This window comes from Corvus cornix, chromosome Z (assembly GCF_000738735.6).
Source record: "Corvus cornix cornix isolate S_Up_H32 chromosome Z, ASM73873v5, whole genome shotgun sequence".
Lineage (NCBI taxonomy): Eukaryota > Metazoa > Chordata > Aves > Passeriformes > Corvidae > Corvus > Corvus cornix.
This window is the reverse complement of record NC_046357.1, coordinates 64699147-64717088: the sequence shown is the minus strand read 5'-3', so window position 1 is coordinate 64717088 and position 17942 is coordinate 64699147. Positions and strand designations below refer to the sequence as shown.

At 39.4% G+C, this 17942-nt stretch overlaps 1 protein-coding gene across 4 annotated transcripts in view; it reads left to right on the top strand.

Moving 5' to 3' along the window:
• Positions 1 to 17942, top strand: part of DOCK8 (dedicator of cytokinesis 8) — a 91709-nt gene that overhangs the window by 70568 nt on the left and 3199 nt on the right. For all 4 annotated transcript variants that reach the window (XM_039567168.1, XM_039567169.1, XM_019282025.3 and 1 more), the window contains 13 exons: positions 756 to 852; positions 1550 to 1684; positions 3644 to 3796; positions 4855 to 5013; positions 5780 to 5880; positions 6316 to 6508; positions 11052 to 11195; positions 12047 to 12178; positions 13791 to 13925; positions 14485 to 14574; positions 15006 to 15242; positions 15884 to 16027; positions 17073 to 17179. In XM_039567168.1, coding sequence (XP_039423102.1) covers positions 756 to 852; positions 1550 to 1684; positions 3644 to 3796; positions 4855 to 5013; positions 5780 to 5880; positions 6316 to 6508; positions 11052 to 11195; positions 12047 to 12178; positions 13791 to 13925; positions 14485 to 14574; positions 15006 to 15242; positions 15884 to 16027; positions 17073 to 17179 — 1827 coding nt within the window. The remainder of the gene's footprint in view (positions 1 to 755; positions 853 to 1549; positions 1685 to 3643; positions 3797 to 4854; positions 5014 to 5779; positions 5881 to 6315; positions 6509 to 11051; positions 11196 to 12046; positions 12179 to 13790; positions 13926 to 14484; positions 14575 to 15005; positions 15243 to 15883; positions 16028 to 17072; positions 17180 to 17942) is intronic.

The following is a 17942-nucleotide window of genomic DNA, read 5'->3' as shown; positions in this document are numbered from 1 at the left end:
AGCGTAGGAAAAAGAAAAAAGCCTCTTCTTTGTGTTTCTGGCACAGAAGAGATGTGTGAAAATGCAGTTTTGTTAGTAGCTGCTCCTGTGCTTATTCAGCTGCAGAGGAACTGTGTTCCAGACCTTGTCCTTAAGTCTCAGCTAAGAAAGTATCATGTGTTGCCCTACCACTATCTCCTGTCTGTTATAAATATTTCAGTTCTCTCTTAAATGGCCTGGGACTCTGCTGCATGGACTTGCTGTCTTTGGTTGTCAACAGTCTCAGGAATCAACATTTTAAATTGCCTACATTAAACAATGCTTCTATGGCACTGAAGAAATTTCCACTTTGGCCTAGTCTACCATTTTTACTTTTTTTTTATGGATTTGTCAGATCAGTTATCCATTATTCCATTTTGGAGTTTTGTGTCCTGCTACAGGCAACGCATTCAGAAATTACAGCATAGTTTACTGAACAACTGAACATGGTATTAAGTAGCCATTATGCAGATGACTACTAAGGAGGAAAAGCATCTATCTGAACTGTCTGGAGGCCTAGTTTTCAAAAGTCCCCTTTGCGACTGCTCTTCTACAATAGCAGCTTTGCTAATTTCACTCCATAGTTTTTAAGAAACACTTTGGAACACTACTGTCATTGTTTGCTCTTACAGGATCATTCAGAATGGTATAATATGTATTCTGGCTTTGTTTAAACAGCAGGTCATCTAACTCTTGGAGTACTCTCTGCATGCTTTAATTAGAACTCCTTTTTGCAGGACAAAAGCTGAGCTAGACCAAGAAGCGCTGATCAGCGGAAACCTGGCAACTGAAGCTAACCTGATCATTCTTGATATGCAAGAGAACATCATTCAGGTGAGAAACAGTAGAGCTGGCTTAGTACCAATCCCTGCTCCCTCAGAAGCCAGTGGAAGCAAGATTAAATTCTCCTGTTGTTTCTTAGACAGTGCAAAATATTTTGAGGATCTTCTGTAAACTTGTATAGTCTTGAATAGAAAAAAATTCACAGGTAGGGAGGAGAAAACTTCATGCTTGGAAACCTGTTAGTAGAAAAGCATTTATCTACTAGACGTTTGTTGTACCGGACATTATTTTCACGTGACACCACTCATACAAGCTCCCCACTGTTCTGGTTGTGGGTTTGATCAGAATGTACCAGTATGTCTGTTTAGCCTAGATGCTCAGGAAATCAAGGGTGCAAGGGGAAGGATGGTGCTTGCCCACCACAGGATCAGTTCCTAATCCAAAGTACATGAAGGATTGGAAAGAACAGAAACGGAGCTTCAAAAATCACTGCAGAAGGTGACTAAGCTTAAAAATGCACTGGAGGTCTTCGGAACTTCAAAAATGTTTGGGGCATTTTCCCCTCTGTCTTCTTGATCACTACAAAAGTGCTTTGAAACATCTCTGAAGCAGACGTTAACAAATGAAAAAACTGCAAATTCTAAACTCCTGGATGTCTCACAGACTGGAGAGCAGAATTTCAGTTCCTATGTTCCAGTTCATTGCTGAATTATCTCATACAGTTATTGTTTCTCTCCTTCATATGCAGGCAAGCTTTGCAGCAGAATGCAGAGATAATCTCTTGGGAGGAGTTTTGAAGGTCCTGGTAAATTCTCTTGGCTATGATCAGAGCACCACTTACCTGACTCACTGCTTTGCTACACTCAGAGCACTCATTGCCAAGGTATGCTCCTAATACACTTTTGTTTTCATGCTTCCAGTCAAGTTAGTAGAGCAGCGTTTCTAGAGCAGAGTTGTGTGAATTCACTTACCACTTTTCTTTGACATTTATTAAATATATCTTGCATATGTAAATACAAATTACTATCTGTAGGGTTGTTACAGGATTTCTACAGCTGTTGTAAGGTTATTTCATGGACCACACAAGATGAAATAATTAAATCTGAATAATCTTGTGGGTTTAGCAGTCTATTCTTAAATATATAAGATTTACTAATAAAAAGGTAAGCAATTCCATCCATTTTATTTCAAATATATTCTGATTTTTATTAGGAGTCTTAATGCCAAGAACCACACAGAATTCCATAAACTCCAATTTAAATTGTTTTAACAGCAAGGCTAGTTTCCAGTCAGATGGGCAGCAGAGAAATCAAAACTCATGAGAGATTGAGGGCATCAGTCTAGGTTTCTACTTCTCAGACAGGTTTCAAAATTCTAAGTAGATTCTAAGACATTGACAGTTTTCTTCTTTGTTCTGCCTGAAAACTAAGCCAAATCGTAATCTCTCTTCCACTTCTCTATCACCAATACAAAAACTCAAGATCAGAAAAAAAAATAACATAAACAAAACAAACAAACCAACCCAGCTCCCCCCCAAAAAAAACCACCCAACAAACAAACAAAAATAAAACCCTAACAAAACAAAAACCCCAGCAAACCTTAAAACATATATGAGGACATAAATTGACCCAAAGTAATTTTTTTTTCATAATAGAGGTCATAATACGTTGGGTGCTTCATAAGGACTCTAAAATCTTTTTTAAATTCATCCTTCTGCAAAGAAGAGCAGTTCCACTAAAGAAGAACCCATTAAATGTTTATTTTCCCTAAACTATTCTAAAATACAAATAAGAAACAGGATACTCCTGTCCAATTAATGCCTGTCTCCTCTTAAATGCAGATTGGCTGACAAAGCCTAATTACAGGGTAGATATCTGAATAGTTATGAAACTAATAATTATGTTTTCATTTCACTTTATCTTTAAGAGCTAACTTCCAATTACAGTAATGAATTTTGTGAAGCAATTGTTATTCTCATTGAAATAGATCTCGTAGTTAAGGTGACTCGGCTCTGTATTTCATGAAGCAATCATTCCAATTATTTCTATTATACTGTGAGCATATAGATGTTATTTTACAAATAAAAATGATAAAACCCTGTTCCAGCAGGCTTGTAATATAAATTAGACACAAAACAGTGAGATAATGGACTGAAGAAAGGCTGAGAACTGGGAAACGGGTCTGCAAATTGGAAACCGTATCTTGTGTTCACTCACACACCTTTACCAGTCCTGTGTATGTACATATGGTACTGGTGCATCTGTGCTGTCTCTGCTGAGAGTTTCTCTGGACAGACATCCTGCCCCCTGAGTTTATTGCCTGCTGTGTGCATTGTGAAGACACCATAAAGGAGGGTCTGGCATGAAAGCTGGGCAGTAGAAGTTTTGTGGCACACCATAGGAGGAAGAACATGTTGGAGGCCTGGGGAAGGGTAGGGCGTTGGTGCAAAGAGCTAAAAATTGCTCCATATACTTGAGGAAGTATTTGCATGTTTCATCAATCATTATGTATTTCTGAAAATAGCAAATCTCCACACTTCTAAGAATTTAGCAATATTTGATCTTTTCAAAAGCTCCTGGAGCCATTATACTCTGAGTTTATTCTATCTCTCTCTTTCTTTCAAAACACAAAGGCTATTTTCAAACCCTTCTTTCCTGCAGAAAATCTTAACAATGGAATCTACAGCATCAGAGGAATCAGAAGTCTGAATAAAAAGGAGTATAAAATGTAGTTTTTGAAAACTTCAGACTTCTTCTGAATCCTGTGACTTTTGTGCATTAGGCTAATGATGTTTTAATGGCTAGAAGTGAGAGTAATAAATGTTTTTGTCTCTTTCCCTTAGTTTGGAGATTTGCTGTTTGAAGAGGAGGTTGAACAGTGTGCCGACCTGTGTCAAAGAGTTCTCCATCACTGCAGCAGCAGCATAGATATTACACGGACTCAAGCCTGTGCCACTCTTTATCTCCTCATGAGATACAGCTTCAGCTCTACCAGTGTAAGATTTTGAGAGTAGCAGTATATTTTGTGCCACCTTTCTTGTGATCAGTCGAAACAAAGACTGAAGTTGCGACAGCAAATAGTATGCATCTGCAGATAGTCACCTGGTCTGCTGTTTCACACTGAGCCAAGAGAAGTGCTAGAAGTGTAGGGGGAAAGTAGCTTTAATTATTGTTCACTGCTTTGATTAGGGAAACGTGATTTTTTTCCTGCAACATGTGTAAATGCACCTTCAGATGGAGCAACAGTAGGCCTCTGATAGCAAAGACTGTACAATGCATAAGCAATACTCTTCACATTGTCTTTTTTTTTTCATTCCTGCATCAGAACTACTCAGTTTAGTTCTATTCTAATGCAATTGCAACCTCAGTAGAACTCATGTATACTTGTATTAATGGGAATTCTTCACCAGCTCCTTGGTGTTAGGACTAGACTCTGATTTTTACCGCACACATGGAGCAAAATACATACATTATGCATGTAGATTCATAATGTTCTAGCAGAAAAGGACATGCATTAGCCTTTTGGATAGCATCTGATCTTGCACAAAATTTCTTTCACTAGTTACTGCTTTAAAAGCCTTGGATATGTAAAAAGCATAAGCTTTGCAGAAAGAAAATACACTGCAGACACACCATGAGCTGATGGGTGCAGTGCATCATCAGTTGAAGCTCCCAGAGGTCTTTTGCTTCCCAGATTTGTTTCCAGAATGTTTTTCCAGTCATGCTTCTTCATCTATTCCTCTGTGTGGTGTGATCTACACGGCCACTGGCCTGTGCAAAAGGGGAATGGGGAGCTTCTGGCTTTCCCTGTCTCAAGCATGCGTACATATTTCAAGGAACATTCTAGCCCCAAAGTACACACATGTCAGAACTAGGGATCTTTGGTTTAAGTGGGTAAAACATGATTAGGTTTGATGCACCGGAAGCCACTTATGTGAGCAGTGAGTCTATTGCACTCAATCTGGTCAGGAGAAAATGGGTTTAGTTTATAGAGGATATGTGAACTGCAGTGCAGCCATCATTCTTTCATGTCTTTGGTTTTTTCTTCTGGAAGAATTTTTCAAGAGTGAAGATGCAGGTGACCATGTCACTAGCTTCTCTGGTTGGAAAATCACCTGAGTTTAATGAGGAATTCCTCCGACGATCCTTGCGAACCATCCTGGCCTATGCAGAGGAAGATACGGATATGCAGGCCACTCCATTTCCCATTCAGGTTCAATCTTTTATGGCATCTATGGCTTTTATCAAGAGCTTTAACATAGGAATGTGCTTGAAGCAAGTTCTAGATCTTGGTCTTCTAAAGCAATGAAAATAAGGATGCGGACATTATTGCATGAGTTTATGTCTAGCACAACAATAAGTGGGGAAGAACTGGATGACATAATTCCATAAAATAAACTCTTAAGAATTTCCCCTGAAATCACATTACAGGAGAATCATCTCTTGGTTTTGAGTACACCTTTCTCCTAGATCCCAGCAGGAACTGAGCCCTCTAAGAGTTTTCCAAGATGAAATTTGATTCATGATATTTTCAGACAAGTATCATCAGGGAAACTTCTCTCTCTTTGCCAACTCGTAAGGTGTCAGCAGCAATAATAGAAAATATTTTAGACAATTGTTAAATGCTTTGCTAAAATTCTTAGAGTAACTCAGGTTGTGCTGAAAATTTACAAAAACATTTGGTTTCAGATCAAAGATCAATTAAAGCTGAACTCCATTAGCACATTTGATTTTTTTTCTTTCAGAAATAAATAGATCAAAGGATTTCAGCTCATTTCGATTAATTAAAACGTGTGTGTAATATTTACTATGTCAGCAGTCTTTGCCACATTGCACAGAGCTGAAAAAAAATCCTGACATTTTCTTTGGGTAAAAGAGGCTTAAAGGGAGTAACATCATCAGGTGCAGATGCTGTTATTTTTCCAAAATGGAAAAAATAAACACCTGACAATTGCACATTGATCTTTGTATTGCTTCAGGTAGAGGAGCTGCTGTGTAATCTGAACAGCATCCTGTCAGATACGGTGAAAATGAGGGAATTTCAGGAAGATCCAGAGATGCTGATGGACCTCATGTACAGGTGAAACCATTTAGAATTGCTACTGAGAAAATTCTGCAGTGAGGTGAGCTGAACTATGCATTTTAGGGACAAGCTGTGACAATCTGTTCTACTTGTGTACATTCCCTCTTTAGCACAGTTGATCTGTCACCAGGGTCCCAGGCTGCAGTAGTGAGCACATTGCAGGGGAGCCTTTGGGAGGTGGATGTAGATTTGGGCAAGGATAAGAGTCAGGAACACTGGAAAGTCTTGGATGCAGTAGTTTTACTTTCCTCATAGCCCCTGTGTCTCCTCCCCACCACTGCCTAACCATTTCTTTTGCTTTGTGTTTAATGAATCATACAGAATAAAGACAGATATGTCTTCTTCCATTCAACCGAGGTGAAGAATTATAAGGGTATTTTTTGTTACTCGAGAAGTGGTCATTCACTCCTGCTTTCTGGCCTGTGTTGTTAGAATTGCAAAAGGATATCAGACATCGCCGGACTTGAGGCTGACTTGGCTGCAGAACATGGCAGAGAAGCACACCAAGAGGAAGAGCTACACAGAAGCAGCCATGTGCCTGGTCCATGCTGCAGCACTGGTGGCAGAGTACCTGAGCATGCTTGAGGATCGGAACTATCTCCCTGTGGGCAGTGTCAGTTTTCAGGTAAAAGGCATGAGGCAGTTCTGGTGTGTGTGTTTGTTCTTGTGCTAAGCAAAGCAGAGCATGTATGGGGCCGAAGTGACAATGGCAGTCTCTAGCTTCTATTTCCAGCAGTTTGATACTGTAATCTCTTATTTGCTAAGTAGAACCCCTCTGTTTTCTAGGCCCTTTTCTAGGGCTGCTACTTATCAACTGTGACAGATGCATCTTTCAAACTTCTTTCTCATAATCTAGATAATTGGAGCTGCTCAGTTCTTTCAGGTATGTTCTCCAGTCCTTTGACTGCCCTCAAGTTACTAACCAAACCTTTTTGATTGAAGAGTAACACAATCACCACAGTCAATCCAGTACATCCACGTCAAGTAAAAATGTCCTGTAAATTCTTTCAGTGTGGGAGGTAGCTCTCAGATTATCTCTCTGGAGACTTCACTGGTTATTTTGGTGTTGTTGAGCTCTTTACTCAGTAATACACTGATCTTTTCCAGACAGTTTTCTTGGGTTTTGTTTTTCACCTTATGTTTCTACATCACATAGATGAGAGCATAACTCTTTGTGGTTAAAGGTAGACATTTTTAAATGCAGATATATATATACTTCGTTTATCAGATTACACAGTTTTGGATACCCTTACCTGAACTGACTTCATATGCCAATTCAGTGATTTTAGTGCTTCTTTTCTCCACATTATTAAAAATAGAAATGGCCAAACCCTTAATTTATTACCATGTGTTGATAATTCCTCTTTTATCATTATTCCCTGAGACTAGTGGACTGTTGGCTGCAATGATTAAAGTAAATTATGAATAATTTCAACTAATTAGTGGAAATATTTTGTAGGACTGCCTTAGATGTTCTATAGACATCGACTGTTTAGACATTATTACCTTCATTAGATTGTAATCCCTGTTTTTCAGAAAGTATCAGGCTTGTACAATCTGGTGTTGATTCCGGCTAAGTAGAATACCTTTAAGGTTTTCTTCAGTAATTTTGTATCAGTATTTCCACCACTTTGTCCTGCTGCAGTCTGATAAACCTAACACTATCTCCTCACCTTGTACACTTGTAAAAAATATATGATCCCCAAAGCATATTTCATCTTCTGGAACTTCCCCAGTTTTCTAAAACATATGGCAGCTCAGTATTCACTGCTTGAATATACTTTTGTTTAGCTTTTTGACCTGTTGACCACATTTTATTTTCAAAGTGAGTTTGAAATACCTAACACAACATTTGGTGCAGTCATCTTCCCTTGATATAACCATACCACTTGGGTTTTTTTCCGTTCAAAATAGTGAACGTGAACACGATTGAACCACTTGGCATTTTGCATTGAATTTAGTTTGTTGGGCATTAGTATTTGCAATTCCACCTTAACAATTAAGTGATGGACAAGTGTTTATTCTTGATTTTCTTCCATATCAAGACAGCTGTATATACTCTTTTTAATGGCTAAACTTCTGGTCATGGATTTATACTTCTGCCATTTTGCATCCCTTATCAGTTTTTTATACCATCAAACTTCTTGCTTCCATGCATTACTTCTATTTACTTCTTTTGTATGTTAGATTCTATCATTATTTAGATATAAGTGAAATCTGCATTCCCTTCCCAATGTCATCTTGCTCCCAGGCTGCCTTGAGTGCTTGTAAGCTCACACACTTGACCCTAATGTAATTCCTCCCTCCATTGCTCCTAGATTATGCAGATTGCTATAAATGGATATGTTTTCATTTATTTTAGAGAATTTAAATCTATTCTACAAGGCACTAGGCAAGCGAAAACTTAGGACTTTAAAAGCAGCAAATCAATTTCTCTCATCAAAATGCTTGTGTAAATACATGTTTGCCAAAGAAACAGTTGCCCCATAGGAGAGAGGTAATAAAATGCCCCAATGACGAGAACCCAATTACACAACTCTTTATCTGACAGCACAATTTTGAATTTCAGTTTACTCAATAACAGTAATTAACTATAATAACCCTTTGCATTTTTACATAGGCTTTCAAGAAAAGGTTTCCCATTCTTTACAAACAGGTTTATGTTTTGTAGCACCTGTGAAGGTCTTACTCAGATTACCCTTTCAAAAGAGGGAAACACAATGCAGACTGGCTTGGCTTTACCTGTAGTTACAGGTCCCACTCACTGACTCTTTCTGTGACCATTTCTTCATTTGGCTCAGATGTGAGATCAACTAATATTGGTGATATGCATTTAGTTGTGGAATTGAGGGTGATAATAATGTGAATAAAAATATTATTCTGGATGAGCGGAAGTATTATCTCCTTTTTACAGATGAGTAAAATGAGTCAGCAAAGCATCAAATCAGTTCTGATTTTGATCTTCTGCCGTGAGTCTGTCAGCATCCAGAAAACTGACTCAGTAGAGCAACACTTTTCCTTATACAGTAGCAGACAAAGTGCTTCCCTCTATGCAATCAAAACTATCCCTCAAAATCAGTATGGGGTCACCTGCAGTGGATTTCCCTTTGAGCTCAATTTGTTTTTACACTAAATCCACTTTACAAGCGGTAAAGCAGAGCTAGTGAGAGTATGAACTGCATAGGGACTGCCTTTAAAGCCACTTTATATTAACACAGACAAGTACTTAGTGTATGTGTCTACCTGCTGAAGCACAGGGCTCAGCAGCAGCCTAATTTGCCTGGGCTGTTGGGGGATCGAGGTTGCAGGCTACCCTGGCCTTATTTAACATGGGTATAAAGGCTGGGGGGTCATAGGGGTTTTTGAACTGACACAAGTATTTCTTGTCCGTAATGAAAACTAGTCTTGTGAAATTCAAAATAATTGCTGATAAAATACATGGTGATTTATGTATTGCCTTTATTATACAAGGGATATGTAAAATTCTTCAGTATGAAAGGTGGATCAAGGCTAAAGTTGATCTTTGCAAAAGATCACGCAAGCCCCAGGAGTATGTCATGCAGGCTCTCTCCTACTAGAGTGCATGGACTGTTAAACATGGAAGTACATTCCTGACATAAGTTTTTAGAGGCTTAAAGGTGGAGAAGGAGTAATTGGTGTCTGTGACTTTCTCATTACTTTCGTATGTAAATCACTTCCCTGGACTCTTTTCTCTTTGCTACAAAAGGAGAATTACAAAAAAAAAATAAAGCCACCAGGCCACCAGAGTCACATGAAAACAGTCTTAACAGTCTTTAGTGGGTACTGGTATAGAAAAGGAAAACTAGAAATTGAGCTGCATGGCTTGTGAGTTTCTGGAGGTATGTGACAGTGAACCTAATTCTGGTTGAAGTCACTCTCTTCAGTAAGACTGGTCAGTAAAAAGTGGCATAGATGTGCTAAATGTGCTATAGTTTTCCTTCTGGCCAAGATTCATATGTATTCTTAACTCCTGTGAATGCTCTTCTGAGGCTGTGCTCACCCTTCCAGTAGAGCTGACACAATGTGCAGACTTAGGCAGTGTGATGGCAGCATGGTTGGAATAAATTTCACCCATGGAGAAATAAATACATCCACAAAGCCCAGGGGGGAAAGTCCAATGCTGCTAGTGGTATGTGGTGCCAATTTTTTATCTGAAATCTGATCAATAGTAACAGCCCTCAGTGTCTCTGCTATTTTATAAAGATGCCTTTAAGGAGTCAGCTAGCCAGCCAGCTGGCATCCATCCTCCACTCAGACAGATTGTCATTGCCAGTTTCTGCTGAAGTGAGACACTATGACACTAATTTAACTCCTTTTAATTAATAGAAAATCAAAGCTTAGCCTTTCTGCTGCTGTTGAAAGTTACATATGCCAGTCCCATACTGTATGTACACATATTTTGCTGGTTTTTTTCAGGTTTCTAAATATAAAAATTACAAAATTTTTAATGTATATGCCACCCGGTGTCATTTATTCAAAAGAGTCCTGAAGAACTGTAGATATGTTATTTCATGGTCTACTATCTCAAAAGAGTGACTTTATCTAGTTTGATTTAAATGCACAATGAGATCCATAACATTAACAAGAAACTGAGTAAATTCTGCAGGATTAAAATGTAATTTGGCAGACGATGAACCAAGAAGAAGCAATCAATTATTGCAGTTTTTAGAGTGATATTGTCTGAGTCCTACTTCTCCTCTGCTTGGAAAAGTCAAATAAAAACTTGAAAGTTCAATTTATTCAAGCAGGTGGCAGAAGGTCTGGAGTGCAGTTTGGAATTTCCCACAGCCAAGTGCCAGCAGCAGAAAGGGCCCTAGTAGTATTGGGGATTGAGCTCACTGCAGCTCCAGGGAAATCCAGCCACCAGAAAAGAGCCAGTTTGAGACCTACATGAGGTTATGCATTTTAAACCTGAGGCTAGAAAGAAAATTCATGATTCTTGCAGTGAAACTCCTGATTTCCCATTTATGGAGATTTATGATGTTACTTTCACTTCTAAAAAGAATGTAACTCTGTGTCCCCTGGTTGCACCTGAATAATCTCATTCCTCTTCTCATCATGTAAATATGTTGAAACCATTTCTTCTTCAATCTTTATGATGTACTGTTTATTTAAGTTTTTTATTTGTGTGCTCTGATGTATTTTAGAACATTTCATCCAATGTGCTGGAGGAATCTGCTGTTTCAGATGATGTTTTGTCTCCAGATGAAGATGGTATATGTTCTGGGAGGTATTTCTCAGAAAGTGGACTGGTAGGGCTGCTGGAACAAGCTGCAGAGCTCTTCAGCACGGTGAGTGAGGACCAGCATCACCAGGAGGGGATGGATAGTGAGCAGTCTGAGCCAGATCCACAGCTTCTTTTCCTGCACATGAGGAAACAATGCAGGACTGCTAACCCAGGCACTCCAGACCTGCCACACTCTAAATGACAAGAGGACATATTTTTGGCTGTCCAAGGACTATCTCAGTCAGATTGATTAATCTAGGCTTTTTCAGCCTAGCTCAGCCACATACCCACCTCTACTGTGCAGACCACAGGCAGCATCAACAGAAAGTGATTGTCTCAGGCAGGAACCAAGACTTTCAGTTGGTATTATCATGGGATAGTACATTTAAGAAAAAGATCTTACGTAAAGTATGTATTTTAGGAAGCATGTCAGAATTACTCTTACACTTTTTGACATCATACAGCCACCAGCCTCATAATCTACACTTATTATGTAAGGAGTCATGATTTAGCATCTCTAAAGATATCACTTGGGTTCCTTTTGTCCAGACACAGCTCTGGTTGCCTTGAACCATGCATGATAAACAAATCCATTTCCTGCTGCTAACCTGCATTTCTAGTTCTTCTAGCCCTGAGGCAGAAACCAGGGCTTTGTGCAGGAATTTGGGCTTGAGAGCCCAACAGATCAGAGATCCAAATTACATCCAGTTCATTATCTGCTGTTCAGAACTGCCCATTTACTATTACTAGTTTTTAGAATGGCAAAAGAAGCAACATAGCAGATTAACAGATGAGTCCCATAAATCCCCTTTTCAGCCAAGCCATTGATGGAGATCTAGTTTCTTTTCAGAGTGCATGAAGACTCATTTATTTTCTTCCTCTTTTTCCTTTTTTTTTTTTTTTTAATGTTCAAAGGGAGGTTTGTATGAAACTGTGAATGAGGTGTACAAAATTGTCATCCCCATACTGGAAGCACATCGAGACTTCAGGAAGCTTACCTTGACACACAGCAAGCTACAGAAGGCCTTTGATAGCATTATTAATAAGGTACTTGTGAGGCAAGGCACTGCTAGCAAGACACATTGCTGGGTTGCACCATTTGTTTAAGACTGGTGTTAATAAAACTGTTCATGTGTGTACTGGGTTTGTGTGGACAGGTTTTGGCAGTGGAGGGGGAGGGTTAAAATGGTGATGTCAATGAGAAGCTGCTAGAAACTTCATGCATGGCCAACAGAGCCAATGCCAGCTGCTGGCCGAGGCTGGCCAAGGCTGAGCCCATCAGTGACAGTGGCAGCACCTCTGGGGTAATATATTTAAGAAGGGAAAAAAAGTAATTGGCCACATGTAATTGTGCTCAGAAAAGAGAAGAGTGGAAAATATGTGAGAGCAGCAGCTCTGCAGACACCAAGGTCAGTGGAGAAGGAGGGGCAGGAGGTGCTACAGGTGCCAGAGCAGAGAATCCCCTGCAGCCCATGGTGCAGACCATGGTGAGACAGCTGTGCCCCTGCAGCCCATGGAGATCCACGGAGGAGCAGAGATCTGCCTGCAGCCCATGCAGAACCCCATGGCAGAGCAGGTGGATGCCTGGAAGGAGGCTGTGACCCCATGGGAATCTCACACTGCAGCAGGGAGGAACCGCAGGCTGGAGCAGGGGAAGGCCTCTCCCTGAGCAGTGGTAGAAACGTGTGATGAACTGACCATAACACCCATTTCCCATCTCCCCGCACCACCGGGAGAGAAGTGGTAGAGCCTAAGAAGGAGAAAGGGAGAAAGGTGTTTTTAAAATTTGTTTTACTTCTCGTTATCCTGTTTTGAGTTTGATTGGTAATGAATACAATTAGTTTTCCTAAGTCATGTGTGTTTTGCCCATGATGGTAACCAATTTATGATTACTCCCTATCCTTGTGTCAACTCATGAACCTTTCATTGTCTGTCTCCTATCCAGTTGCAGGGAGGGGGTAATAGAGAGGCTTTGGTGGGTACCTGGCATCCTGCCATGATCAACCCACCAGAATTTGAAATGGTTCCATTTCCTTTTTCAAACAAAAGCTTCCATCTGCTTTCATCTACCTACATAGCCCTACAGTGTAAAAAGGCTCTCCATAAAAAAAAAGCAGAGATGAATATAAAATGGGTTTAGCTGAACATGTCTGTGTCCACCTTGCCACATCTGTTTAACAAAAATAACTTTATTGTCAATTCACTAGTTTTTTCAGTTATAAAACAGAAGAAATACGAAAACCCATCTAAATTCTTAGCACTCATACTGTCCCTTCTCTTTCTTCAGAAGAACCTTATTGCTGAGCCTAGTCAGTTTCAAATTCTTATCAATTTTCATTGCAAAATTGCAAAATTTAAATTTTGTTACATGTCCGCAATGGAATTAAAAAATAGTAAGGTATTTTGTTTTGTGAAACCCCCTTCACGGTCAGCTTAAATTTTAAGTTAGATTTCAGTCAAATGTCCACTTAGTTTGTATGCTTTCTTTCCTGTGCTTCTAATCCATCAGCACTGATGATATATAGAAGTGGCTTTGAAATGGGGAAAATGTAGGACTCGTGGGTTTTCTTATATATCAGTTGGGGGAAAAAAGGGATCCAAATACTACCATGTCATACATAAAGCAATTGTGAATTTCCTCTTTCTTTTTATCAATTAGGGTCAAAAACGAATGTTTGGAACTTACTTCCGTGTTGGTTTCTATGGATCCAAATTTGGAGACTTGGATGAACAGGAATTTGTTTATAAGGAGCCTGCAATTACAAAACTCCCTGAGATTTCTCACAGATTAGAGGTGAGGAAAACCATGTTAATGTGATCTCAAATGTTATACTTTTCAATGAACCCACACAGTCCAAATAGTATTATTGCTATATAAAAAAATTTTAAAATTGCTATTAAAAAACTGATTTGTACCATATTTGTACCATATTATAAAATAACCATGCACAAGGTTATTTCCTTGGTGCATATCCTTTCCACAGTATCCCTTTTTAAAGCATAATTATCTAAGTGATCCATTTTCTTGAGGCTATGTCTCTTACCAGCAGGCCTGTAATACACTGAATGATTTTGAGCATGCCAGATATTTGCTTTGGTATCTTTTCAGCTTTTTTTATAGAATTGCTGTGTTCCCTTCTGAATTTTTTACCTCGAGTTCTGTGATTGTCTGAGCAACTCACAGTGATCGTTGTCAGAAGATGCCTTACCCTGGCCAGCTGTGGTTTGTGGAGCAGTATACTGACTGTACAAAGCCCAGAAATCATCGTGGTTGTCACTCCTCTCTCCTAGAATTGCATTAGCATTGCATTAAGAACTAAAAACATTTTGGGATGATTCTGTTTCTTTTCTAGGGATTTTATGGCCAGTGTTTTGGGGAGGATGCTGTGGAAGTAATCAAGGACTCTGCTCCTGTAGACAAAAGAAAGCTGGATCCCAATAAGGTAGGGAAAGTACTACTGAGAGGGTTGAGTGCTTTGTCACACAAGAGAGAGAAGGAGAGGAAGTCCCGCTTGCAACTTTTATGCTCAAACAGTACAGCACTAAAAGAAGCCATCCAGCATCGTGTCTCTGTGTCCAGGGGTATTAAAGTCTCTGTGACAGGCTTAGCATGGTAGCTTGTCACAGAGTATGGAAATCAGAACTTCTGATCTCTGGTCCCTGCCCTCGTTCTGTTCCCCAGGGTTAAGCTGTGCCCTTCTAGATGCAAGTTTTGTCAGCTCTGAATAAGAAAAGGATCCCTGAAGGATTTTCAGCTCTGTGCATTTCCAGACCATCCTTAGCCAATGTGTACTATGGGATAGTTCACATGCGCCACTCCTTTTACATTCCTTGGGTTGTATAGCACTGTAATGGCTCTTCCCTCTTTTCTTAGGCATACATACAAATTACCTTTGTGGAGCCATATTTTGATGAGTATGAGATGAAGGACAGAGTTACCTACTTTGAAAAGAACTTCAACATCTGTCGGTTCATGTACACTACACCTTTCACCATGGATGGGCGCCCCAGAGGAGAGCTTAGTGAGCAATACAAGAGGAACACCATCCTAACCACAATGCATGCTTTCCCCTACATCAAAACTAGAATCAGTGTCATCCAAAGAGAAGAGGTAATTTGGTTTTGAAGACACATCTAATTTCTCAAGGACTGAAGGAGTCTCTGGGTGGGAAGATTTCCAAATTTATGCGTGGCATAAATATAAAAAAAAAGGATGCTGGATTTCTCAGATGTGGCCCTTGTTAACAGGAGTATCACAGAAGGGACAGACAAGGCAAGATAGAGATTTACTATGGAGAAGGGAGGATAGCCAATGTACATTCTTCTTTTGACCTCCTAACTTTAATGCTGTGTAGGAGGATGTGTGGGGCTCTGTTTTTAGCTGTACTTCTAGCTGATAAAGTAGAAGTAGGCTAGAGTACAGTCAGAGATTGGGCTCAGGGCTTGCTTAGAGACAGGGGAGCTTTATACTGTAGAAAGTGAAACACCATTTCAGGCATGAATTGAGTCACTTAGAATAGTAATGAATTTATGTGAACAGGAGGTCTGAGTCACGCCCTGTTCTTGCAAATGATAAGAGCTTTGGATCTGATGCACCATCTACCAAGATGACAGTTAGATTGAACAGTGTTCCTGGGTTTCACAGCCACTGCTTTTGAAACAGGAGAATGACAGTGATATTGTCAGATTTAAAACAGGTCAGCTGCATGCATTATTTAGGTAATGAACCATCTTTTCTTCCATATTCCTTAGTTTATTTTAACCCCAATTGAAGTTGCTATTGAAGATATGCGTAAAAAAACACAGGAGCTAACTGCAGCCACCAACCAAGAACCACCAGATGCCAAAATGCTCCAGATGGTCTTGCAGGGCTCAGTTGGGGCCACTGTAAATCAGGTAAGGGATCCAAATAAGCCAGATGAAGTGATTCTGCATACTTTTCTCATTGTGCATTCTTTTTTGCTCCTATTTCTTGCACTGAAAGAAGTACATCTAGTCAGACACATTTAGTTACTGTGTGTATTTAAACTTCATCCCTTGATATTTAGTCATTGTATGCTGTTCATTAGCTATGCTTTTGGTGAGAGTAGTCATGGGAAGCACTGTCCTGGCTGTAGGTGCAGAAACTCACAGAAGCCTTGTGAATGCGTTCAAGGATTTTTCATTTCTAACCTGCTAGCCATCTCAGCCATTCTGTTCATTCCAGATGTATCCTTGGGGAATGGGAATAATAATAACAATTCTCCTGTAGAACCACCACAAATTCAGTTTCACTGAAATTAAGTCAATACATGAAGTCAAGACCTGAGTGCCCCAAAAGAAAGCTGAGATGCAATAGGTATAACATAAATACACAAACTAAAAAAAAAGGCCTAGGAAATTTAAAAAATTGAAAATGGAAGGATGAAGCCATGTGGCTGAGAAAAAACTTGATGATATGCACAACTTCACAGAGCTTGGGATTTTTTGATGAAAGCCTAAATACTCTCAGTTTCTTCAGATTCTTCAGCAGCCAAAGCATCGAGTCTGAAATAATGTGTCATCATAAGCTTTGGAGAGAGTGATCTTTTTTGGCACTGGGCTTACTGCCTAAAGGTCTTGTAATACCACACACAGGAGCTGTGTTTCTGTAATATAACCAGGTTTGTCACTAGAGCTGTCCCAGCTCCTCTCTGCTGAGCAGAATTTGTTCCCTTTGTTGTGGAACTGGAGGAGGAATAACAACAGGAGAGGATAAGATATGATGGGCAAAAATTCTGCTTGCCGAAGGAAACATCGTGGGGGAAAGGGAGCTAAAAACCATCCCGTTATGGTATCTGTGCACAGATTTATTTTCTTCTGTAATTCCACTAATGAAATAACAAACAGCTTTAAACAAACGTGTGGTCTGTTTTCAGTCTAAGCAGGTGGTTTTGACATTTTCCTGTGTTATTTCTATAAGGGACCACTAGAGGTAGCGCAAGTGTTCCTGGCTGAAATTCCCGCAGACCCCAGACTTTATCGACATCACAACAAGCTGAGGCTGTGCTTCAAAGAGTTTATAATGAGGTCAGTAAAACAAAATTGAAATGCTGAATTGCATCAATACATTCAATATTAGCAATAATGCAATGCAAATATAACTGAGGAATTATGCAAGTTAGCATCATAAATTCTGGCATCTCCTGCTTCAGACACTCGGACCAGCCTTCTTATCTCTGCTTCATGTGAATGCCTAGGTGGGCATTGCATCTCAAAAGGAAGAAACACTTTAACAATTTAAACTAATAATGCATAAATTAAGATCTTCCATTTGTTTTATCTTCTAACGTCTTATTGAAATCAAACATTTCAGACTATTGCCTTGATTTCATTTTTAATAAAAAGACATTCTTATGTAGAAAGCCATTCATAAGAAAACCTTATCTGTCAAGCAGACACAGTGGTAGTGGCAGACACATGTCCTGTTTATAAATCTCAACAAGCATATTCACATATGAAGATACTCATCTCCTTAGTCAAAAGTATCCTCCTTGGTGAAGGGTAAATTTGAGTTAAATAAAAGCAAGTCTTCTGCAGAAGATACAGCTTCTAATTTCTGCTATTGCCAATTTATCTGTTTATACAGTAAGTAGGCAGCTAGCTCAGTATTCTGCAGTCATGAAATTTATTTTTTATTAGCTCGCTCATGCTTTCCTAATATCTAAAAAATATCATCTCAATTTATGTACTTGGAAAAGACAGAGCTTTCTTACTAGTTCATTATCACTTTAGTCTTGACAAGTTACCAGAGGAATGCCTAGACCAAAGGAACTGGATTCTTGTCCATGCA